This window comes from Mastigoproctus giganteus, chromosome 12, assembly GCF_048544385.1.
Source record: "Mastigoproctus giganteus isolate SK-2022 chromosome 12, ASM4854438v1, whole genome shotgun sequence".
NCBI classification, from domain to species: Eukaryota; Metazoa; Arthropoda; class Arachnida; order Uropygi; family Thelyphonidae; genus Mastigoproctus; species Mastigoproctus giganteus.
The window spans coordinates 80,186,110-80,213,735 of NC_143586.1; the positions used below are offsets into that span (position 1 = coordinate 80,186,110).

Sequence of the window (27,626 nt, forward strand, 5' to 3'; positions counted from 1 at the left end):
TCAAAATCTTAATACTGGTATTTCAGTATTTTTAATTTATGAAACCAGAATACCAGTATTCCAAAATTTTTCTTAATTTACTGTTGACTTAATCAAACAAAGTTGCTGTTCAGTAACAATTACTTTACTAAATTTGGTTGTAACTGATGCACCATCAGTTGTTACACAAATTACATCTTTAGAAAGACAGACTATATTCACCTATTTTTTTTTTTTTTTTTTGCATCTAAGCAATTCTCTGCTGGCATACTACTGTACACATGCACTAGTCCAATATTACACAAAATTCCCCCAACAGAGTGAATATTTATATTTAAATATTGTCTATTGCATACTGATGTCCACTCGTCAAAAGTCGGACTAAATCTTAAGTTGAGCTATTTCATTTACTACCATTTTTCAAATATGACTGTTGTAATCCAGTACTATTTTTATAATGGTTACTGCTGATTTGTGTAAAACACTAAAACCCTCTGCCAAGATGGAATGGCAAGCCATCATAAGCTGCCAATATGAGCCAGTACTTCTGACAGTTTTTCTCTTTTATCGCTCTTGATTTCTATTTGAAAAATGTTAGAAGATCAGTGATGTTTGTCATGAACTTGTTGCACTTTCTGCTGATTCTGCATTCTTTTGATAGCATGTTTCACAAGTGGGTTTGTGAATTTAAAATCAGTCAATAAAAATTTCAGCTTAGCCTCTTTTGTTATAAGTTCATGTTCATCATTCTCTAAATTAGATGCCTGCACATCTCTTTTTCTTAAATGTATAGCATATATTGTCTTCAAATGCATATGGAGCCCACTTGTAGATCCCTTACCACATCAAATTTCTTTTGAACATTTTTTTCATTGTGCTAGCTGACCATTTTTTCTATCAAATAATAAAACCACACTGAAGACTTATCACTTCCATTTCTGTGTTCTGTGAAGACATTTTTGTGTCTATTGGGCCTGTAAATATAAAATTAATTTAAATTAACAGTTCAAAATTAATCAAAAATATAAAATATTACCTTGTTGACTTTTTATGGCACTGTGTCCGTATTAATGAAAGAAAGGGATTGATGTTTAAGCCTGCTGAGGAGTCACGGTGTTTATGCCACTATAAACACCATGAAAGGGATTGACATTTAAGCCTGCCGAGGAAACCAGATTAATGATTGATTGTTGCTGATTTTATAACCTTTATGTGAATAAATCATAAACAATTATTTTTGAAATTAGTACTGAAAAACCGGTATTTAAATACCTGGAATAAACGATCGCGATCCCAGTATTTGGGATCCTGGGATCTCGGTATTGTAAGCCCTAGCTCAAACATTTTCCTAATAGATAATCTTCTAAAATTTCAATATTGCTAATTTCATGCTTTCCATCTTCATCTGCACGGTTTTTTCACCACAAAGGATCTTTCTTCTGTAAATATTGATACTGTGTACCAGTACCATTACACAAGTGTTCAGTCTTATCCATTTTTCTCTTTTGTATTCACATATGTAAAAATCTCTTGTCCCCACTTTTTTCTCTGTCTCTTAACCAATGATTTCCCATAACCTACCTTTGCCATCCTAACATTTTCTGTGGTATTATTAAAGATCAATTTGTAGTTGTAGCTGTTCTGTTTTATTGTTCTGTAATTTTTGTATGGTTTTTTTGTCTGCTCTATTAAACTAGCTGGTTCATTAAACATCCATCTCAGAATCCTCCTTGTGGTGTATTTCCTTAATGGTATATGTATTTAAGGCTTCTGTGAATATCGCTTTAAAGGTATACCATAATTCTAATATTTGCACTCCATGAGCTATCTCCTCATGGATAGAAGCCACATAGCACCTTAAGTGTTATAGTCTCCTTTCTCGAAGTTAAAATCCATTCCTTTTCCTTTAATAACTGCTACCGCTCTCCTCATCATCTAACACAGAACTCTGTGAACAGTCCCTACTAATGGTTTGAATACAGCCATATGATGTCAACTGGTTCGTGGCTGGTGATCAATGTTTTTTTTTTTTTTTATGAAAACCCCAAACACGAGAGGTATTAGAACCTATAGTACTTAGTACTGTGCTTGGGTTGGAGGTTGAGAAGATGAGAGAAGATATTTGTTGACATTAGACTTGAACTTCTGTAGACTGTAATTTTCAGGAAAAACATATGAAGGAAGGTTGTTCCAGAAAATGGCAGTTGAATGAATAAATGAGGAAGATGAAAAGTTGGTTCTGTGAGTTTGAAGTTGGACAGTAAAGGGATGTTGGCTGGTGGGGGCATGTGTTCAGATTGTTCTGAAAGAGAGAGAGGGAATTATAGAAGCCAAGTCAGAAGAACAGTGCCCATGGAAGTATCTGTAGAAAAGGCATACAGCAGAAACAGTACATCTATGAGACAGCGAGTGAAGAGACTGTTAGAGATGAGTCATAAATTAACCTAACTGCCCTCTTCTGAATAGAATCTAGAAGCCTGAGAGAGGTTTTGGAGGCACCGCTCCAGATGTAGGAACAATATTCCATAGTAGGGCGGATTTGCGATTTGTACGGAGTGAACAGCTGTTTTGAAGAAAAGTAACGCCGAAGTGAAAGATAAAACCAAGTTTTTTAGATGCAGTGGAAGCAATATTTGTAATGTGCTTGTGCCAAGAGAGGTTAGAAGTCAGGGTAATCTCCAAAAAAGATATATCAACTTGCCTACAAATCCGAATGTCACCAAAGCAGCAGCAGAATCCTTTTTTGTGAGACATAAGACAAGACTGAGTTTCAAAACAATTGAAATCAACTAAGTTGTCTTTGCCCCACTGGAGAATTACCTGGAGATCGGCATTTAAGGAATTGGTAGTGGATATTCGAGAGGTTGAAGCTGATTGAGCAGGGCAAGGTTTCTCAAAATGGAAAGTGGATTGCAATGTGCTTTCATCGTCAAAACTATGGATAGGATTTCCAGTCAATGGAAGAAGGTCATTAATATACAAGAGGAAAAGAGTGGGGGGAAGAATTGAACCTTGGGGGACACGAGCATTAGTGGAGAAGTTAGAACACAGAGAGCCATCTACCATCACCCTAGGTGAGCGATCAGAGAGAAAACTGGATAATCAATTACAAAAAACAGTTGGCAAACCATAAGAGGGAAGCTTATTTAGAAGACCTTTATGCCAAACACGATCGAAAGCCTTTGAGATGTCAAGAGCAACTGCTTGTGTTTCACTGAACTTTTCCATTGAAATTGTCCATAAATGGGTAACAGGCCAGAATATCACCAGTGGATTGACACTCATGGAATCCATACTGGCGATCTTTGATACAACAGAAGGTTTCTAGGTAGTTTAACAGTTTGAGTTGGCAGTTAATAGATTTCTCCATTACTTTAAAAAGAGTAGAAGTAATTGCAATGGGACGATAATTGGATGGGAGGGATTTGTCACCCTTTTTAGGAACTGGCTGGATATGAGCAAATTTCCAAGCAGAAGGGAAAACACCTTTGGAATAAGGAAGTGAAAAAAGGCGGCAAAGAACAGGAGTAAGTTCTGGAGCACAGATTTTGAGAACAAGTGGAGAAATACTATCAGGACCTGGAGCTTTCTTAGCATCAAGATTTGTCAAAATCCTTCTGACATCCTGTTTAAGGAAGACCACAGGAGGCACTGAATGGAGCTTGTTGGGAATGGTGGGAAGTGTTTTACCAAGATCATAAATACATGAGTTGGAAGAAAAATGGGATGCTAGCAGGTCAGCTTTATCCTTGGCCGAAGTGACAACAAAACCATCTGGTTTTGACAGAGATGGGAGCAGAGATGTGCAAAAGTTGCAGCCAATAGCTTTGGCAAGAGATCAGAATGCTTGGCTACCATTAGGGAAAGAAACAAGTTTTCTACTCTTAGCCTCTTTAAAATCTAGTTTGGACTGATTAATAACTGCTTTACAATTGTTGCGAGCTTTCATGTAGGCAGAAAATGAAACTGAAGAATTGGAAACAAGCCAATTATGATATCCAACATTCTTCTTCTTGAATGGCCTTAGCACATATATTGGAAAACAAAGGTTGGTTTAGATAAAGGATGAGATTTTAAAGTGGAGTGTGGGATAAAGGATTCCATTCCTACAAGAATAATTTCACTGACACAATCTAAGCAAATGTTGACATCAGAAGTTTTGATACAGTAGTCCGACCAAGGAAAAGAAGAAAAGAAATCTTGTACATCATCCCATTTTGCATTCTTGTAATGCCAAACATCACGAGGTTGGGAATAGCCATGAGATAAGGGCTCCATTGGAGAAGAGACAATCACCAAGTTGTGATCTGAGGTGCCTAAAGGACCACTCACTTTGACCGTGTACTTAGAAGCATTGTGTTATAAAAAGATCAAGCGTGTTGGCTGTATAGTTAGAATTGTCTGGTATTCTTGTAGGTAAATGAACAATCTGTGCAAGGTCATTAGTAATTGCAAAAGCCTCAGCATCTCGACCAGCTGGGTTGGTGTGACTAGAAAACAGAAGCCGGCTGGAGTTGTGAACATTAAAATCACCAAGGAAAATTACCTCACTGTTCAGAAAGTTGGACTGGAGAAAGTCAAGTTGCAAAGAGAGGAAATCAAAGAGCTCCAAGTGATTAGTGGAATTGGGAGAACGGTAGGGACAACAGATGAATTTGACACAGTGAGGTAGAGAGATTTTAAACCAGAGAAGATCGAAAAGAGGAGATTCCAAATTACCAAGTCTCTGACAGGGAATATCAGAACGGACATATGCACAGGTACCACCTTTGAGGTGAAAGGAATCATACAGTGAATAATTTGGGCATCTGAGATGAGCAGTAGTTGAATCAACCGATAACTGATATTCTGTCAGAAAAAGTACATGGGGTTTGGCAGACTGCAAGTAGCAATGGACATCGTTGAGATTTGAATTGAGACCACGTATATTTGTTAAATGAACTAGGAAATGTTTGGGAGGTTTAGATCTTTTTGCAGATAAACTTACTCTATTAGTTTGACAATTCATGGTTTATTCAATAGTAAGAAAAGGTTTGGGGAATATGCTGTATGAAGTAATGAAATTTTTGGATATGGCATACACATGGTAAGAATATACCCAGATCCTTGATATAACATGGCCTATGTAGAATATTCTTGACCCTAATATTTTCCCTAACATGCTAATATAAATAGCAATCATCTAGTTAATTTAAAAATTTTGTTCCCCAGAGTAAGTTTTCCTCTCACCTGCTGCATTCAATTACGGGAAAATTGAAATCATCCATAATAAGACATTCACTCTAGCTTGCTCCATTTCATTTGTATTTAGAGCTCTCGTCATAATCTTCACAATCTTCTGGTTTGTAGATTACTCCTCTGCTCTAATTAAACTTTGCTTCCAACAATTCATGCCACCCAGGTTCTATATTAGCATGCATAACTTCTTAACCTGAGTAAACTTTCTTGCACTTAGGCTGCTTTTTGATAATAAGTATGACCCTGCTGTCCTCCCCTTTATTATCTCTATCCTTCCTAAATACATTGTACATACCATAGTGAAACTCATCATTGACTATTTCTGGGTGCATCACATTTCTGTTAGCCCTAGTGCATCAGCATTAGTTGGTTCGAATTCATTCATTTTATTGATGACCCTCCTGACTACTGTATACACAGTTAAAGCTATGTTTTTGTATAGTGTACTATCCTGACACATCCCTAATTACCATGGATGAATCATTCTTCCTTTTGTAAAATCGAATGACAAAAAAGATAATCCAAACAATGTAAACATTGAGTCTTCACCAAAAAAATTTCAGTTAGCTGCATCAGCTAACACGGTTCAGTATGCAATTTTTTGGGATAAAGAACGGTTAATCCTGCAACATCCTCTTATAAAGGGTATTACAATAACTGGTCAGTTAATCAGATTTATCTCCATCTGACACTTACAATTTCATTTTTTGCCTAGACAACATACTACTTCACAAGCTCAAGAATGTCATGGAATTTTTGATGTGAAAACATCTTTGGCAGCACCTACTAAATTTCGGACTGAAGTAAAACCAATTTGTCATGATTTTGCAACACAGAAATGACATAATTTCTGGTTTTTCAATTTGACTGACAAACCGAAAATCACAATTTTGCATGGAAATGACATCCCTTTACATCATTTTTGGTTTGTCGATTCGATCGATCAACAAACTGGAAATTACGATTTTGCTGCATGTCATTTCCATGTCCCAAAATCATGTGTTGATAGGATTTTGTTGATTTGAAGCACCATTCATGTGACAAGGCATGAATGATACTTCAAATCAACATGACTGTCATTTAACCAGCATTTTCTTGTAACACGCGAATGTATGTTTGTGAGTTTGAAGCTTGATGCTCCTCGAAGCCTCGCTAGTAGAGACAGACACTAACTTGTTGATCATTGCGATGGCGTCTTCTTTGTTCTTGCCCGAAGGATCTTTGGGTGTGTTTATTAGCCACAGCAAAATGTGCACCTGTGGACTACCGCAATGTTGAAATTCTATGCACTTGAAAAAGTTGACCACGTAAGATTGACCAAACAAGCTATAATGTTTTGACTGCAGTATGTTCATGATTACATTCATAATCTTCTTATGAATACAGTGTCCTCATTCAATAGAGTTGCCTTCTGCATGAAGTCAGTGTCACTTGCATCATCCTCACTAATATCGCACCCCTTATTCTGTAGCTTGTACAAAGCTGAAGCAAGTTCAGCCAACCGATATCATTGACACTCAGAGTCAAGAACATTGTAGGTTTACCAAGCTGTCTAATCATGGTGAATAGATCATGCTTACGTTGAGCTCAGTAGTAGGTCAAGTTTGGAATTGTCCTTAGGAAGGCCAAATTGTTTTCAATACATCTGTTAATGTATTCTTTGGATCGAACTTACTCGTGGGTCAGTTTTGTATCTTTACCTATGTATTTGAAAGCCACCATCAAAGAGTCTCTCATTCTCAATCTCATTACCTTCATTGCTACATAAAGGAGATGATATGGAGTAATACAAGTCGGTCAGATCATCTGAGCTCACTTGTTGCCATCATGAATGGAGTCACATAAATTCTCTCTGAATGTTCTGAATTGTCCAAGATAAATGCTGGGAAAGGACAGTTCCTCTGCGTGCTCATCAAATAATGAGATCTGTGGTTCATTAGTTTCTCCTGGGGCGATTCTAAGATATTTATTGCCGCTCTACAACGTTTGCTGTTGGGCAATGAAACTTTCCTCGATCAGAATCGCTTCGCTTATGTCGTCTTTAGCCAAATTAATTTTCAAGTGACTGTCATCAAAGAATGACTGATCTATCGTGATTTGATACAATCGATAGAGAGTCGACCAAATATTGAAGCCACACGTTAACCACTCGCTTTCTTACTAACCCAATCAAATAGCTGGACTTGTGTATTTTCTTGTGTTTTATATGCACAAATAAGGCACCCGAGACACATACGGACAATACAGCATTCTGAGTTAAGTTATCAATGTGCCTGTTTCAGTCAATCTCCCTTGGCAAGCAATGGACATGGACCATCGTGTTGACTGAAACAGGCACATTGATCACTTGGCCCAGAATGCCATATTGTTTGTATGCATGTCTCAGGCACCTTATTTGGATCAACGATAAGTGAGGAGAAATAAGCCTCTCCATCACTAAATCCAACTTCAGTAAATGCAATTCCATCGCGTATTTACGAAAAATAATTTCTGTTTTGCTACATTTGTAGCTATTACACACAAGGATCTTGTCGATTTCAGCATTGGAAAATGCATCTTTAGCAGCTGGTTGCTTTGTATCGTTTTCAAACCATAAACGATTGCAAATGTAGCATACAGAACAGAAATCATTTTTCATAAATATCCTTTCAAACTTTTAATGCGCGTTCTTATGTAAATAGTAGTCGGTGTAAGGAAAAGGCGCTTGATCATTTAAACTCATCTGTCCTGCAATTGAAGAAATGTTCCTTTGTACATAATTAATACTCACTTCAGGTACATTATTGTTAGATGGAGCAGCAGCATTGCCGGTTGAAGGCACTGCTAAATCCAGTATTTGATTTTCTGTTTGTATTTTACACAATCTTGATAGTCTGTCATTATTGCTCACTTATTGCTACCTACATCTTTATTTTGTTAGGTTGGCTTGCTTGATAATCTCAACGATGCCTGCATTTGACTTCAGCATCATTGAACAAAAAGACAGTGTGGCATTCAGTCCCTTTCATTGCTCAGAAAATTATTAATGTGAAAATATCTATAGTGGCATCTAACAATGGAATTTAATGAAAATACAGATTGCAACAATACAAATACCTGTATTGTTGCAATCATACTATTCAACAAATGGCTACTATCAAATGGGTAATTAGGCTTTTGGCTTGGATTTCACTAACCTCTTTCAAACACTGGTTCAATAGAATAAGTAGTGGGCATGTGCATAAAACATTACATCATTCATACTAATACTCACTTCAGTTACTAACGTTGATTCAATAGAGTAAGTAGCAGGCATGAGCATAAAATGTTACATCGTTCATAACTTTGGTTCTAGCTGTTCGATTTAAAAATGGTTTTGATTTTCGTCAAAATTGTTTTCACATAAAACATCTTTTGTACATATAGGGTACACGAGATGTTTTCACATAAAACATTTTTTGTACATACAGGGTACACAAGATGTTTTCACATAAAACATCTTTTGTACATACAGGGTATACACGCGGGTTTTTTTATATCTCAAGAGGATTGAAATGTTACTGCAGCCTGCATTCTTCAGATCTGGCTATGTCAGACTTCTGACCATTTAAAAAACTGAAAGATTCCTTATTTGGAAGTCAGTCCATAATGCAATGAAACAACAGTATACCAGTAGGCACCAAAGAAGATTTTTCACAGTTATGAGACCTAGACTTAAGGTGTGGATTGACAAAAGAAGGCTGTAGACAAGCAGAATGCATTAACAAGGCACTGCAAGAAATAAACAGTGCTTATTACAGTACAGTAACCTCCCAATTTACAAATACTATGTGTACTTGAAAAAATAGTTCATAAAGCAAAAGTTCATAAATTTTTGAGTGATATTTCCATAGATATAATGGTATGAGAGGATGTGTTCAAAAAAATAAAATGTTAACTCAAAAAAAAAAAGCATTACAAACTGGGATATATGCAACATATGTAAAATATATGCTGCCCTACCATTAATATCTGGACACGACTCCCTTGATAGTTATCTTATCCAAGCACATGTGTTTGACACAACTTTAAATATGCTCATAGGCCTTCAAAGAGACTAGTGTGATTGTGAATACAAGATGTCGTGATCAACAGAGTTAACAGACATCCAGCACAGAGCAATAATAGGGTGCCACATAAGCAGTCAGTTAGTGTGTGACATTTCAATGGCACATCGATCCCTATGTTGATAATTGGTGATGTGATCAGCAAATGGAAGCAGACCAGTGCTGAAACTGTCACGAAATGACCTGTAAAACCTCCAAAGCTGACGAAACATGAACAGGAGAGCTCTGCAAATGATTGTCCTCTCAAAACACAGGTCCATGTGGTTGCAGTAGGCAGGCCCTCAGTAAGACAATTGGGATATACCAATACAATGTGCAGGACACTGCATGATATAGGTTACCATGTTATGGTTGTGCAGCCATTAATCACCCTGGCTAATGTTAGACACTGTGTAGCCTGGTGTGAGGCCCACCATTCTTGGACCTTAGACCAGTGGAAAGCTGTGCTTTTGAGTGACAAGTTATGGTACATGATCTGTCAGTCTGATAGTTGTGCCTGTGTGTAGTGAATACTTGGAGAAATCTACCTGTCAGACTGTATGATCTTGACAATGAAATTTGGCAGAAGCAGCATGATGGTTTAGGGCTGTTTTTCATAGTTTGGCCTGGACCATTGGTTGTTTTGAACAAAACCATGAATTCAGAACTCTATCTAGACATCCAGGACATAATGCATTATGTACACTTCTGCCTAAAACTTTAGAATCATGTTTCCTTTTCCTTAATTTTCAAAGTTTTTATTTAAATATTGTCTGTTATGTGTGAAAATTAAAAAACTTAAATAATATTTAAGTAATTTCTAGCATATTCAAGAATATTCCAGAAAGGTGTAGATACTCCTGAATGTGGTAAAACATTGTTGAAGATTCCTAAATGTGACAGCATATTATAGATGGTTCTAGAATATTCTAGAAAGTGGGAGTGTTGTTTCAATATTACAGAAGATTGTAGATGGTTTAGAGTGTTTTGCAATAATATAAATTGAGGAGTAAGAGCTGTAGGAACTGAACAAAGTCATCAAGCGCTGTTTAAGCCAGGACAAACAGGATTATATCAATCAAAAGTTGGGTTGTGGATACAATGCAAGTCAGGTTCAAGTGCAGTTTCAGTTATTGCAGCTGTGTGTCGGGAGTTGGTTCAGTGCAGTGGACCTGTTCAAGACTCATATTCATGTGAGGCATGAATATGTATCATTCTTTTTGACATTAAAAACGTTTTTACTGGGGTTATTCCAAAAAATTTTTAACAAGAAACTGTCATGCAAAAAGCATTACCGAAGTGACGTCATCTTCAGCTTCCGCCAGAAGTGAATTATTTTCACTTGTATTGTTGCAATCATACTTGTATGATGGAAACAATAATTTTTATCTTCTACTGGACCAAATTTAATGAAATTTGGCACAGAGCTTCATCTTAGCTCTATACCATAGGTTCCCAAACTTTTTTGGGCCACCGCCCACTTTGCAAGACATAAATTTTGTAACGCCCCCCATTATAACAGTTTTCCGCGTTCAAGCCGTTTGATATTTTCGACGTAAATAGCAACTAATGATACATTATGCCGTTAAATTATTGAAAAAGTAGTGGCCAATATGTGCTTCATCTTGAACACAGTTATTGCTACTCTGATTTTGATGAAACATAGCCCATATGTAAAGATTGTAAAGTGTATGCTCGAATAACATTATGCACAGTTTCATACAATGGTTTAAATATGAAAATTCGGAATACATATTAGGAGATTGTATTACATTAGTAAGAATCTTATTGTAATAATTAAAACACAATCAAATGTATTAGAAAATTGTTTATTTCAAACTTACAAAGTAAAAATACAAATAAAAAATAACAAAATAATGTGAAGGATAAGCCTGATCCATTTTTAAAAGTTTGTTAATATCGGGTTCAACTTTCGTTAAAAACAGTCGTAAATCGTCACGCTCAGTTATATGCAATCGGTTCCTTTTCTTAGATAGTAAATTCGCTACAGCACTAAACCCATGCTCAGCCAAATAAGAAGATGGAAATAAAATAAAATTTCCCATAATCCAGGGTACAGTGTCGGCATTGATTTCTGAAGCCAGAACTCTTGGTATCCACTTTTAAATTTTATTTTTACTTCATTTCCATCCCTTGTAGTGGAGGTTGATAGCCTAAATAAGTTTAAGGCTCAGCTGTACAGGTATTTTGAACGAACAGAGGTGTGAAGTGGAAGTGGGTTTTTTTTTTTTTTTTGGCTGATGCTGCATAAGCTTGCTTTCTTGCATCAAATGCCTCTACTAATGCTAATGCTAATTTGTTGTGAGTTCTATGAGTTCCTCTTCTAAATTTGATGATCCTGCTGTGTTTGCATGTGAGAAAGGATCTAGAACCCAATTTGGTATATTCATGTTTAGAATATCCTTGAATCGCTCATTAAAATCAGCATGGAGAACCTCCAAATGTTGGCAGTATGTAAGTAAATCTTCCTTTTTGAGAGACACTGCTGATAAATTTGAAAAGTGGCTATATTCCCCTCGGCCTAGATTCCGCTTGAACAGAAGAAGTTTCCCCACAAAAGTGGCAGTAACATTTTTTGTTTTAATTAAATTCCATTCATCACCTTGTAATTGTAGATTGACTTCATTAAATATTTTATAGAGGTCTCTCAAATAAGCGATGTCATTTTTGGATGTAATCAGGTTGGCCCGCAATCTGTCGTGTCCGTTTTCTAGGAACTCTAGTACTGAATCAAACAGATTGTAAAATCGATTCAGACAAATACCTTTTGATAGCCAATGAACTTCTGTGTGAAGCAGCAAACGATTGAAATCTTCATCGTTTTCACTACAAAGTTGGCTAAACAATCTGTCACTCAATGAATTGCTTCTAATTTTGTTGACTGCTCTAATAACATAATGGAGTGACATATGCAGGCATTCACCTAAATTCTTCTCAACCAAATGTTGACGATGAAGAACACAATGTATAGTGAGTACATTTGGTACTGCTTGTTTCAAATGCACTATGAAACCCTTGTGGCACCCTGTCATTGCTGGAGCACCATCAGTAGCAGCAGACAAAATATTATGAATAGGAATGTCTTTCTCTTGAAAAAACTTATTCATGGTATTAAATATAAATTCTCCTTTTGTATCCGCTTCCAAATTTTTAGCAAATAATAATTCTTGACAAACTTTTTCTTCTTTTATGAATCGTACGTATGATAAGAGTAGTGTTTCATTATTTGGGAGAGTTGATTCATCGAGTTGAATGAAAAATTGGCAAGTCTTCAAATAATCGCACAATGATTTTTCAATGTCTTCAGCCATTTCATCGATTCTTCTTTGCACTGAATTATTGCTCAAAGGAATTTTCCTGATGATATCTGACGCTGGCTTATGAAGCACAGTGTTTATTACTTCTTTTACTGCCGGCAAGATTAATTCCTCACCAATTGTGTGGTTTTCCTGCTTTTGCGATTAATAATGAAATATTATAAGAAGCTTGTAATTCGTCATTATCTTGTTTAGTGGACGACGCAAAAGGTTTTGATATAGTTGGACGTTTAAAATATTTTTCTTCTAGTACTTGAAAATAGGACAAATCTTTATCCTTTTCGTCAGCATGCATTTTAGTCAAATGCTCTTCATTGCTTCATTTGAAAATACTTTTTGGCAAATCAAGCACATAGGTAATAATTGGTTCGTAGGAGACTGAATAAAGCCATATTTCAAATACTCAATACTGTACTGTTGACATTTCTTCTTAGATTCAGACATAATGAAGTAATAAAATTTGCAACAATATTCACAAAATAAAAGATTCAATTTATACTTTGTATGACTCCACTTATCTATCACACTTTCGACTGATGATTGTAATGAAACTTATTCCTAAACAGCAAAAATGTACGCCTTTCAAAAACAGTTGTTGCTACTGTTTCGCTTTATTGCTTATGTCAACTCACAGTAGCTCGTGTTGTCGCGTTTCAAAGGCCCTAGGCTAATTAGTGTGAGTTTAGAAAAATAACAGAAAAAGGCCTAAAAAATACACACTTGATGTCACATTTTTGTCATTTGCATGAAATTCAATAGAAGGTTTTGAAAATTGAAGTGGGAAAATCGAAGAAAACAGTTCTGGCTTCACGTATAGTGAATTTCAGCTGTGTCCATAGAGTAAAAATTATAGACTTTATTAGTTGACCTTTGAACTGGGTCCACTGGACCCCGAGGAGATAAAAATATGAAAATAAAAGGAGCCACTGACCCCTAGACCACCTGAACGCCCCCCAATTGCTTCTGAACCCACTATCACCCCCCCCAGAAGGCTTCAGCGCCCACGGGGGGGGGCGGTACCACCCACTTTGGGAACCTATGCTCTGTACTATAGGAAAAACTTTCAAACCTCTGAAAATTGCAATAATTTTTTCAGGATAGAGGAAAATGTGGATATGTGGTCAAGGAAATTTTTTCACCTTAATAAAGAGGATAATGTGGATGTATAGCATATCGTTGGAAAGCTAAGGAATTTAAAAACAGAAATATTAAAGTTTTAAGATACAAAAAACTTTCAGTAACTGGGAAATGCGTTAATTCGAAAATGCATCTGGTTTCAAGTCACCTGGTGTTTTCAGATTGAATGTAATTTTTTTCTTTACAATTTAACTCTGATGCTGGAAAAGAGTTCTGCACATTTATGAAAACATTCTTCAACTTGGATATGTCATCAGATCTTTTGATAAATACTACACGTAATGGAACTATAGATGGTGTATTTAGTTGGAACTAAAATCTCTTCAATGCAAAAATTATATATCCTACTTTAGTCATCATAGACCAATACTTTCAGTAACTGATATGTAATTATTATTAATAAAATAAAAAACATTGTTATATCATTATCCATGAATTTTATTAATATCTGAAAATTAAAACGTTTTTAACATCTGCCGATGACTCTTAAATGTAAAACACATTAAATATGCTAGCGGAAGGACACATTTTGTACCTGATACAGAAGTTTTATTTGTATACAGGCAGTTCTTGCTTTACGAGTTCCCAGGTTTAAGAGTTTTTTTTTTTTTCCCCAAGTATCAAGTATCGAAAATATGAACATTAATTGCAAAAAATGAATGTTAAACATTCATAAATACTGCATTCCAAACCACTTGCATAGCTATACAATACAGTGTACCCCGCTTTATGATATTAATCAGTTCCAGAGACACCATTGTATCGGCACCTCCATAGCCAAGTGGGAAGGAGCAGTAGTGCGTAGCACACGCTTCCTGATTAGACCGGGGTTCAAGCCCATCACCACCAAATACGGAGGATGCGGAAAGGTCAGGGAATGACCACCGCATATCCCTGAGCAATATGGCCTTAGTTGCCAATGCTCCTAAAAACTAAATAACTAACTAACCATTGTATCGTTAAAATATCGTACTGTGAACCCAATAACACCTTGTTTTTTGATAATTTGTTTCAAGATCTCAGAAGTTAAAATTTTCGCTGTATAACTAAGCTATTTATCTCTCTAAAATGTCATTTTTAAGATCACGAGCGTGACCTTAAGGCCATATAAAAGGTCGTGAGCGTGGTTTGTAAATTGTATTAGTTACCAATTCAAATCAATAAAATGCACTACCCGTTCATTGTTATCATAGTTCCGTTATAAGTATCAATTTTAAACACCTTCGTGATATTTTTCTAAAGCACATTTCTGAAGGTCATGACCATAAAACAATAAAAACAATTTGCACTTTCCGATTTATTGAGGCTTTTCTGTTACTGCTAGCAATTATAAACGGGTAGTTAAACTCGATCTTCTTGCATTTGCGATAATACCGATAGCTGGAATTGTGTGGTTTTTTTACGTTATTATGGTGAAATGTGTTTCCCCTTTACTGAAATCTTCAATTGTATAAAAAACATAAATAAATTTTAAGAATCTTCTCTTCATTTTTTTTTTTTTTTAAGCTTTGTAAACTTGTTACTCTACGCGAATTGTGTTAGTTGCAATTTGTGCGTGCCGTTAAAAAATGCTTATGCATGCAATCATGAAATTTATAATTAAAAGAGAAGATTATCTTGGAAACAAACGTCTCTTTGAAGCATTTCTGAAGATGACGACTCCTTGTGCAACAAACCAATGAGTGCCAAGCCAATAATGAGTGATCAACCAGTGTACATTTAGTCGATGATGAAGAATAAACATTCTTTAACATTTGTAAGTTGTAAATAATTTCTCTATTATTATAATTTGCTTGATTTTACAGGCTACGTTTTCATTTCTTTCGATATTAATATCGAAAGAAATGAAAACGATAAATGATAAATCAATCATTGATTTATGATTGATCCCAATGATAAATCAATCATTGTTTAAACAAACTAATTAGCTAACTAATTTCATTGTTGAGAACATAACCTCTATTTTTAACCTTATGTCTATGTGAAATAAATTCCCACTTTAAGAGTTTTTGCTTTATGAGCATGCACTAGGAACGAATTAACTCATAAAGTCAAGAACTACCTGTATTGGAAAGCAGTGATCGACAAGTTGACTCCGCCCACTGCCCTCCTAGGTTGATATGCCTAGGGCATTTTTCCCCACACTTGCCACTGTTTTTAGATCATGAATTCATTTTCTGATTCAAAAACTGCTGGATGATGGGATAAACACCCCTCCTCGATGACACGAAACAATAAGAAAGAAAACACCTCCACAGTAATCCAATCACAGAACTCGACCGTCAATCACAGCACTGAGTGAGAGGTGCCTTCACCTGTCAATCACTTCTTTCCTCACCATGTTGGATGGGGTACCCTAATCTAGAGTTCAGCCATATATTGTTATTTTTATGTATTATATGCAATACAATGAAATATTAAAGTATTGATTGATATATTTTAATTTAAATCTACTGTTGTGTTATTACTGACATGTAGAAAATTTAATACAAATTTTCTTATACATCATTACTTTTTATTTCTATTTATTTATTTCTTTATTTAATTTTGGTATGTTATGGGTCAGGTTACAGGTGCAAACAGTGTCAGGTTCCGATGCAATTCCAGTTACTGCCAATGTGGGTTTAATGCAGTGGACCTGCACAGGACTTTGCCCCCTTCCCCCATGTAGATGTCTGGTCTCAAAACTCAGAAATTCACAAAGATGAAGTTTTTCTCTATAGAAATGCTTCTTTTATATCAATAACTAATTTTATTTCTTTTTTGTCTATATCCTTCCTAAAGCAGAAGCTCCAGTGCCTACATACAGTATACCCAGTGTTTGTGGCCTAACCAAAGCTTTATACAAAGAATTATTAAACCTTTTCCCTACTAGTAAAGATCTGTATATCATAGATAAAACAGACAGACTGCCTGCTGTCCTGGCAACCCATTTGCACTGTTGACAGAAACTCAGATCTGAATTTCTCTCATCAGTGCATACTTTAACTTCAAAATCAGTACAGAATCTTGTGAAATTCCATTTGAGACCCTGCTCCACTCAGAGCATTAGCCATTTAACAATAGAAGACTATCTTTTGTCATTTAAACAACCTTTTATAGACTATAGTAGTTTTCCACTAATAATGCATTGTTCCAGTTTATGCAGAAGGCATGCATATCGGACAATATCAAATTCCTTTCTAAAGTCTAAATATAATTTAGCATTAGCTTTAGTAGAGGCATATAATGCAAGAAAGCAAGCATATGCAGCATCAGCCAAAAAAAAAAAAAAAAAACTTATTTTACCCATCCATTTGCTCCAAATGTTTGTCTAGTTCTGCCTTGAATTTATTCAAGCTGTCAGCTTCTACAACAACAGATGGAAATTTGTTCCTCCAATCAACCACACACTGGCTTAAAGGCAAATTTCCACACATCTGTTCTACAATTGTCTTTCCTCAATTTGAATTTGTCTCTTCAGGCGATTGCTCAAACCATTGAAGACTTTATACACCTCATATTCAGATTACCTCGCAGTCACCAGACACTGTAATTTGCAAATCTTAAGCGTTTCTTCGTTAGCGCAACCCTTTGTTTCATTCACTAATCTTGTTGCCCTTCTCTGTCCTTGTTCCAGCAGCTCTACATCCTTCCTAAAATGGGTCTTCCAGACCTGTATACAGTACTCAAGGTGTGGCCTTATACAAGGGGATAACCACCTCCTTATCCTTGCTAGAAAAATTTCTGTATATCATTGACAACACACCATGAGCTACTCTTGTAGACCATCTGCACTGCTCAGAAAAACTTAATATCTGACTGCACAATTACCCCAGGTCCTTTTCATTCTCTACCACTTTGAGTGTACCTCACAGTTGATATGTTACTCTGGGGTTACTGCTATCCATATGCAGTACTTTACATTTGTCAATGTTAAACTTCAGTTGCCACCTCTCGGCTCATCTGCTCAACGTTTCTAGATCCTCTTCCAGCAGTGTACTGTCATTAACAACCCTGCCAACCTTCGTATCATCTGAAAACTTAGTTATTAAGCCTGATATACCTTCATCAATATCATTAATAAATACAGAAAACAACAATGGGCCCAACACTGAACCCTGGTGGGGGACTCCACTAATAACATTAGTCCACGGAGAGCAGTGTCCATTGATTACCACTCTGTCTTCTCCCACTCAGCCAACCCTTTATCCATAGCAGCATTTTGCCCTTAATGCCATACTGCCCTAATTTGTATAGTAGTCTTCAACAGTATCAAAAGCTTTCCTAATATATCAAAATTATTTTTTGCATCCAGTTCCTTTGTGACCACATCATAGTATCCAATCAGATAGGTCAGACAAGACTTCCCCTTAACAAACCCATGTTGTGTCTGAACTATAACCAAAGCGTTGTTTGTTTGTTTGTTTGTTTGTTTGTTATTTGGTTTTTAGGAGCATTAGCAACTAAGGCCATATTGCTCTGTGAATATGCAGTGGTCATTCCCTGACCTTTCCACATCCTCCGTATTTGGTGGTGACGGGCTCGAACCCCGGTCTAATCAAGAAGCGTGTGCTACGCACTGCTGCTCCTTCCTACCTGGCTATGGATGCTCCTCCAAAGTGTTGTCTAGATGATCCTGCAGTGCTTTTTTAACCAGTGCCTTCATTAATTTCCCTGGAACAGAAGTTAAACTATCAGGTCTGTAATTACTTGTCACTCTTTGATCCTCCTTTGTGAATTGGAGTCACATTTGCACATCTTCAGTCCATGGGTACCTCCCCTGAGTCCAAGGAAGCTCTAATAATTATGGCTAAGGGTTTGCTTGCTTCCTTTGCTGCCTCCTATAAGATGTTTGAATTATTCTTTGCACTCAATTCCTTTGTAACATACTCAAAATAATTATCAGATTCATTAGATTTCCCTTTAACAATGGATGCCTCCATAGCCAGATGGGAAGGAGCAGTAGTGCGTATCACATGCTTCTTGATTAGACCTGGGTTCGAGCCCGTCACCACCAAATACAGAAGATGCGGAAAGGTCAGGGAATGAACACCGCATATCCCGGAGCAATATGGCCTTAGTTGCTAATGCTCCTAAAAACCAAAACAACAACCCTTCAACAATCCATGCTGTGTTTCTCATATAATTCTCTTCTTGTTCTCATTTCCTCTGCTGCATTTGTTTAATTGCCGGTATGTAATTACCTATTTCATCTTGGAACCACCTTTGTAAATTGATGAGATCTGCACATTATTGGTTTGCACATCTCTGGTCTTTCTCAAGTCCATCTGCAGCCTGAGTCTTGAGTCACGCTCACTATAATATATAGGGTTTTGTAATCTGTTCTGCAATCTATTTCCTTTAATATCACTAGAAAAACTGCCAGTTTTTTGTGCCTTTTTCACTTTCCAGCATGGTTATTTCTCTTACAGTCCATTTGAAATAGTACTTTTAACCCTAAAAACTCAAATATGAATATTGATGCAAAAAATAATAATTTAGCTCATTGGCTGGTTACAGTCATCAGTGATGTTGCCAAAGTTATCTTGTTTTACAAAAATGACTTATTCCCTTCCTTTTATGGTATTAAAAAAAAAAAAATTATTTTACCCTCCTTGCCAAAGTGTTTTCAGAGCTAGCATTAGCATGGCTTACTCCCTGATTTTTATTATAGATTGCTTTATACATATTGTGAAGTTGTCTCTTGATAATTTATATTCATCTCATACTAAATTGATCAGTTCAGTGGTCATCCGGTGTAGACCTGAAACAATAATGCTTTAAGGTAAGGTAAAACAAATTTTCATAGTGGTACCTTGTATTTTCTGTGATGTTGTTCTGAAGTTTTTCTGTCTTCACAAATGAATTGTACCACCAAATACGGAGGATGCGGAAAGGTCAAGGGAATGACCACCGCATATTCCTGGAGCAATATGGCCTTATATGCTAATGCTCCTAAAAACCAAATAACAAACAAACAAACAAATGAATTGTTTTGAAATCTGTACCACATAGTTCTGATACTCATTGTCTAATGATGAACAACTGTAGTGAAGTGTTGAATAATCAGCAATAGCAGAATGCTACTGATAGTTTGCAAATGCTAAACTATCAGCAGTATTATGCCATGGTATAAATCTTATTAAGATGTATCATAGATAACTAATAACAGCTCTATAACCAGCAAGGTTCAGCTTTTTTTTTACGACAATATCAAAATTAAACATACATTTGGAGAGGTATATTCATTATACAGTGATTTCATTATACAGTGTGTTTGATAAATGGTATTATGAGTTTTTAATTGATTTTATTTTAGGGTTTCTTTTTTCTCCTCTGATATTTTTCAATTAAGTGATTTTAGTAAGTGATAAAAGCAGCTAGCTGTATACAATATTTAATAATGGAATGCTGTTATAACATGTTCATACAATTACCTCCCATATATAAAAAAATAACATTGAAAGTAAATGGAGTTTATTTATTAATAACTTTTACACAGTGTTGTTCTTAGAATGAGTGGATCAGTTGGGAATGCTTAAATAAAATAGCAGAGCATATAAAAAAAAAATCATTGAGAACTTTTAAATCTTGTTAAATTGTTTCATTCTGTGTGTATGTTAGACAGATGATTTTATGCTCTTAATGATTACAGTTATCTCTTTGGGATGCATGCTTTTGGTTTAGTGGAGACTAACTTTTACACCAAAGCAGAGACTGCAGCAAAAAAGGTAATGATATTAATATATTACTTTTGTGAGTCTCTGTACGTCTGTGGACCCACCCATTGTCTCTCTATTAAAAAAAGCATATTTGCAGATGTTCAGTCCAGTTCATACATTGTCAGAATGCCATACATAACAATCATCTTTGAATGCTACTATTCAGTGAGATTCATTTCAGAATTAGGAGGTTTAAAATAAGTTTATTGATTATGCTATGCAACAAAAAAGTTTCAGTATATTTAAGTGTTTTTTATTATTATTTTTTTTATATGTAAACCACAAACACGAGAGGTATTAGAACCTATAGTACTTAGTACCATGCTTGGGTTGGAGGTTGAGAAGACGAAAGAAGATATTTGTTGACACTGGACTTGAATTTCTGTAGACTGTAATTTTCAGGAAATACGTATGAAGGAAGGTTGTTCTAGAAAACGGCAGTTGAATGAATAAACGAGGAAGATGAGAAGTTGGTTCTGTGAGTTTGGAGTTGGACACTAAATGGATGTTGGCTGGTGGCGGCACGTGTTCAGACTGTTTTGAAAGAGAGAGTGGGAATTATAGAAGCCAATTCAGAAGAACAGTGCCCATGGAAGTATCTGTAGAAGAGGCATGCAGCAGAAACAGTACGTCTATGAGACAGCGAGTGGAGAGTCTCTGTTAGAGATGAATCATTAATTAACCTAACTGCCCTCTTCTGAATGGAATCTAGAAGCCTGAGAGAGGTTTTGGGGGCACCGTCCCAGATGTGGGAACAGTATTCCATGGCTGGGCAGATTTGCGATTTATACAGAGTGAGCAGCTGTTTGGAAGAAAAGTATTATATGTATATTGTGTGCTGAATCCAATGTTATTGGTTTTTCTATAATGTCAGTGTTTTGGTAGCAATTGTTGAAGGTTTTATGCTTTTGACATGTGTATGTATTACATAACTGCATACCAGTACTGTGAAATATAAGAGCCTGTAGTTATTCATATGATAAGTGGTTGTTTTTTTTTTTTTTTGCAGTTTGCTATGTGGGCTAAACAAAGGTGTAAGTTAACTCCAGACTTGTTTTGCTCTGTTTGTGTATTATTCTGGAACTTATGAAGCATAACATCATTTGTGGCACTAAATTTTGCAGTACATATGAAGCCTCTTTTGGTAAGCTATAGTTGAGCTTTACATTTCTGGACACTTTATTTCTGCTATAGTACTTGCAGGTCAACATTAGAGGAATGGTTTCATGCTATTCATAAATATGCATTTTGACTATAACTTGAATATGGAAAGAGCCTGCAAACCATCAGGATGGTGGTGCCTCCGTAGCTAGGTGGGCAGGAGCAGCAGTGAGTAGCACACGCTTCTTGATTAGACTGGGGTTCGAGCCCGTGACCCACCAAGTACGGAGGATGCGGAAAGGTCAGGGAATGATCACCGCATATCCCCGGAGCAATATGGCCTTAGTTGCTAATGCTCCTAAAAACCAAATAACAAAACCATCAGGATGACAAACTTTTTTGTGGTGGACATATCAGAGTTTAAAAAGCTGCAGTTTTATCATTCTCTATTGTTGTAGTTCTACACAGTAACATAGAGATTTCTGCGAAGAATTATCAGTTCCCAAACCACCTTCCGGAGAAGTCTTCAGACTTAGGGGATGAATCTGATGAACAGGATAATTAGGATTACAGTTCAGAATTCTGTTCAAGTAAAGTGCCACATATCCTAAATCAGCAGGAGTTGGATGAGTAAGTGAGGGACTTTGCTCTAACCAAATCCAGTGCAGAGCTCCTGACATCCCATTTAAAAGTTGGATCCCAGCTGCAAGACTTCTGTGTACAGAAAAAGGCATGTCACTTATGCACATTTTTATGCTGTTGCAGAAATTCTGTATTATTTTGATTTAGTATTTGTATTGGCAACATGATGCAAGGAAGCATAGCTTATACAGCACCAGTCAGAAAAAAAAAATTACCTCCTTCGTTTTCCCACTCCTGCCAAATAATTTGTACAACCTTCTGTAAACTACCCAATTCCACAACACTGGTTGAAGTTTATTTCAGTTAATTATTCTTAGGTTGAATGCAATTTTCCTTACATCTTTTCTGCAATCACCCTCTTTTAGTTTAAATTTATGTCCACTTGTGTGCATCATCCAAAGAAGAGTAAAGATGCAATTAGCATTAGTTTAGATAACTCTTTTAAAGCCTCATATACTTCAATTAGGTCACAATGCAGGTGCATAGTTTCCAGAGTTTGCAGTTTAGAGAACCCCACTCTAAAAGGATATTCTTGGTAAGAATATCCTTTTGTACCCTCCTAATTAAATTTGTTGCTCTTCTCTGCACCCTTTCCAACAGGTCTACCTCTTTCTTAAAATGAGGTTTCCAAACCTGTATGCAGTATTCCAGATGTGGCCTAACCATTGCTTTATATAATGGAATAATCACCTTTTTTCTCCCTTCTGGCAAACTTCTTGTATATCATCAACAGAACTACTCAGACAGTTTGAACTACTCAGAGAATTTCATATCATAATGTGGAAGCACTATTTTGTCTTTTTCCTTGTCTGCTTCCTTGAGTTTGGCTATGGTATGCATATTCTGGAATTAGTACCACCCAGATGCAGTTTTATCTTCAGTTGCCATTTTTCAGCCCATCTGCCTAGTTGAAGTAGCACACACTTATTAATATCATTAGCCACCCTTCCAACCTTTGTATTATTAGAAAACTTAGACAAACTCCAAATACTCAAAACAATTAATAAATATATAAAAACAATAAGGAAACTAACACTGACCTATATAGAATTCCACTCATCACATTAGTCCATGAAGAGAAGTGGCTGTTTATAACCACTCTTTGTCGTCTACCACTTAATCATCCAGGCGCCTCCGTAGCCAGGTGGGAAGGAGCAGCAGTGCATAGCACACGCTTCTTGATTAGACCGGGGTTCGAGCCCGTCACCACCAAATACGGAGGATGCGGAAAGGTCAGGGATTGACCACCGCATATCCCGGAGCAATATGGCCTTAGTTGCTAATGCTCCTAAAAACCAAATAACTAACTAACTAACTAACTTAATCATCCCTTTATAGTAATTTTTAATAGTAACTTGTGCTAATGCAACGTTGCTTTAATTTGTACCAGTCATATGTGCAGTACAGCATCAAAGACTTTTACTGAAATCTAAGTGTATGATATCAAAATTATTCTTTGCTTTTTTCCTTTGTGATGACCTCATAATAGCTTACCAGGTTGGCCAGGCATTGCCTCTCTTTAACAAATCTGTGCTGTGATCGCCTTTAGATAGATTCCATTAACTCCTGGAGCTTTGTTCACTTTTAGCCGAGCAGCTTTTCTTCCATCTTCCTTTTCATTATTATAAAATCATTTAACTCTCAATCTGCATTTGCCTAGATATTTGCTAATCCTGTCTCTAAAATCATATTCATGTGTGAACATAGATGCAGATTATTTTTTTGTTTATCAGCACTCTGTACAGGATCATCAATAGTTATGCCATTTATATATAGTGGCCAGTGTGATTCATCTCTTTCCTTCTAGTGTTAACATATACAAAGAATTCCTTGCTGTAAGACTGATTATCCCTTAGTAATTTATAATCATCTCATGTATATTTCTTCTTTACCACTATGCTCATCATTTCATCTGACATCTGTTTTGGCCTAAACTTGGAACAGTATTTCTTAGTCGGTATAAAACACTAAATGGTCTCTATGATTATCTCTCTGAACTCTTCCTATTTGTAATTTACTCTTTTTAACTAAATTAGTTAAAAAGTGTTTTTTTTTTTTAACTCTTAGAAAAGAGTTAAAAAAAATCTGAGCCCTTAATCAGTTTTGAAAAGACAAAAATCCCTTTCCTTTATCCCTGGTAGTAGTTATTTCTTTTAATAAAATCCATATCCATACACTGATCATCGTCACCTAAAGGTTCTTTTACTTTATGATTCTTAATATACAGTGAATCACTGCTGATAGCCAGATCAAGAATATTTTGCTTTATCTTGTTACCTCTCTAACATGTTGATGTAAAAAAACAGACACCAAGCAAATTGAGAAATCATTTTGCTGGATGAATGGGATTTGCTGGAGAAATCAATAAGACAAGTTGTACATGTGACCAAGGGACTGCATAAATTATCTGGGATGTGATGCTGTTAACGAAGGTAATAATCACAGTGTATTAATTAGTAGTTATCCCTTAAATCAAGAAATGTTCTGCTACCAAGCAAGCTGCCAGCCTATGAGTTCCAAATTTGGGTGCGAGGTTAGCCTGTGCAGCCATTGCTCCTTAAAGCTCTTCAAACAGAGAAGTTTTTCCTGATTTATTTTCTGCTTTATTAGTTTAAATTGTCATATTAACTTATTTTCTAGAGTAGCTTTATATTCCTAGTTACGATACTTAGTTTAAAGTTTAACTTAGACAGAGATTTCGTAGATATTACTTAGTATCGGTAACGGTATCAAATCCACGTGTCACAAATTGAACGAGAGGTCTTTTAACCAAATTTAGTCGATTTATTAACCAATTGTTATATCAAATTATCTTCTATAAGTAGATTATAGACCTAGTCAGGATCCTTAGTTTATTCTAAATTGAGATAGCGAGATTTCGAAGCTAATCAATACTTAAGAGTCCGTAGAAATACCGTTCGTGAATTCCCGCCATTTTTACACGATAGCATAAGCTTAGTGTAGTATACTGCATAATATAATATTGTCAATTAATCAGTAAATCTATTAATCTTGATAAACTTTATTGTCAATTAAATTGTATTTTTAACTCTATATATATATAACGACTTAATCGTAACAAATAATTAATACATAACTATAGTGGTACACGTGATACGGAAGTTGTATAAAGGGAACACTAGATACCGAAAAAAAAAAAAAATATATATATATATATATATATATATATATATAACATAACTGTTTTGGGATATAACTTAAGGATTTAATTTTTGTTTTAAATTTTATTGAATTAAATTGGAATCATGACTCTGACCAGAGCAGCAAAGCAAAAGGCTCAAGCTAATGGGAGTGCTGTGGTTCAAGGGGAGAACTGAGGGGGGCAGTTGCCCTCTGAATCACAGTCTATTAAAATGCACTGTTTGCTTGATGTTTGCGGAGCAGTCGGGTATGGGACATGATACTGCCAAGGGGGATGTCTTTGTGTGTGCACGATGTAAGGAGTGCAAGGAAATCAGGCGACAACTCAGCGTTGTTATGGGCCTTTATGAGACCTTGAAGGACAGGGTGGATGCCCTCGAAGGAAATAAATTGAGGGGCCCATCAAGCTCTCAGCTGCCCACATCAACGCCAGAGCTTGCACTTGGTCATCAGGCAACACAGGGGCAGCCCCCTAGGCAGAATGCGCTGGTCCCACAGGAACTAGTAGTTGTTGGTGACTCTATTGTCAGGGAAACGGGGAACATGCTTTGTAAAAAGGATAGGTGGAATAGGACCAGGGTATGTCTGCCAGGGGCAAAGGTTGATAACATTGTAGAGCGGATATCATCTTTTAAGGGCACAAAAGGTGATATAGTTGTACACGTTGGCACTAATGATATTAAGAGTAGGAGACCGGCGGAATTACTTAGCAAGTACAGGTCACTGTTGAAAAAAAGCCGTGAATTAGGGTTGAACTTGAAAGTGTCTGCAATTCTGCCCAGACACGATAGGAGGGAGTATATGATGAGAGCCTTGTCGATCAATTCGGCCCTGGAGGGATTGTGCAAGGCTCAAGGGGTAGAATTTTTTTCAGCCTGGACTGTACTTGTTAACAGGAGAGATTGCTTCTACAGGGATGGGATACACTTAAATAGAAAGGGTGCAAGAATTTTTGCTGATGCTGTCGAGGCAGTGTTAGGTGGGTCGGAAAACTGCTAGTTGGGGGGGATACAAGGACTAATAGATTAACAGTAGCCACTGGCAGAGGTGGAAGTGATTCTTGCACTGCTTCTATTCAAATGAGCAGAAGTCTGAAAAACAAGATGCAGGATATTTCAGAGACTGCTGGTAGTCATTGCATTACAAGTAAACACATGGGTTGTGTTAGGGTAGCTAAGAATAGAAACAGGTGCATGTATACCTGCGTGTACACCAATGCTAGGAGTTTGGTAAATAAATTTGATGAATTTGAGGTATTGCTCAAAACATCAAAGGCAGATATTGTTGGGATATCAGAGACGTGGTGTCACACAGATATAAGTAATGCGGAACTGGAATTTGGGGAATACAATGTATATAGAAAGGATAGACAGGACAGGAGGGGAGGAGGGGTTATGCTATTAATTAAGAAACACATAAAGTCAAAGGAAGTGAAGCCAGTTGACATCGATGGACAGGGCAGTGTCGAGTCAGTTTGGTGTGACATAAGCATAGGGAAATCAAAATTGAGAGTAGGAGTGTGCTATAGGCCTAATGACTCTGATGAGTATAATAATATATTGTACAGGGAAATAGAGTGGGCCAGTAAATCAGAGAGTCTTATAATGGGGGATTTTAATTTCCCAGATATTGACTGGAATTTGTGGGTTGGTCACTCGCACACTAGCAAGGCTTTTGTGGATTTATTGGATGATTGTTTTCTACATCAGCATGTTCGTGAGGCAACAAGAGGGAGCAATACTCTTGATCTGATTATCAGTAGTGATTCTTCATGCATTAAGAACCTGCAGATAAATGAACCACTAGGTGGCAGTGATCACAGTGTGTTGAAGTGGGATTTACTCAAGGAGGTAACTACCATCAGAGGTAAAGGGAAGGGTTTTTGTTTTCGTAAAGGCGACTATGATGGTCTGAGACAGTATTTAAATTCTATACAGTGGGACCAACTGATGATGTTACCAACAGCAAACTCAAAATGGGAAGCATTCAAGGAACTAATCTTGGTGGCTACCAGGCTTTACATACCAACTAAGAAATATTGTTCAAGGTTTAGGCCTAAATGGTTGTCAGATGGACTAATGAGACATGTGGCAGAGAAGAAAAATGCATGGGATACATACAAATTAATGGATGACATGGAAGCCTATGATAGATATAAGTTGGTCTGTAACCAAGTCACAAAGGAGATTAGGCAGGCAAAGGCAGACTACGAAAAATCCTTGGCAAAGGATGCAAAGAAAAACAGAAAGGAGTTCTTTACA

At 36.4% G+C, this 27,626-nt stretch overlaps 1 protein-coding gene across 1 annotated transcript in view; it reads left to right on the forward strand.

Annotated features, from left to right (window-relative positions):
• Positions 1–27,626, forward strand: part of LOC150077224 (tetratricopeptide repeat protein 38-like) — a 190,618-nt gene that overhangs the window by 69,287 nt on the left and 93,705 nt on the right. The window contains exon 7 of the mRNA XM_090386333.1: positions 20,394–20,469. Within this exon, the coding sequence (XP_090242459.1) occupies positions 20,394–20,469 (76 nt within the window). The remainder of the gene's footprint in view (positions 1–20,393; positions 20,470–27,626) is intronic.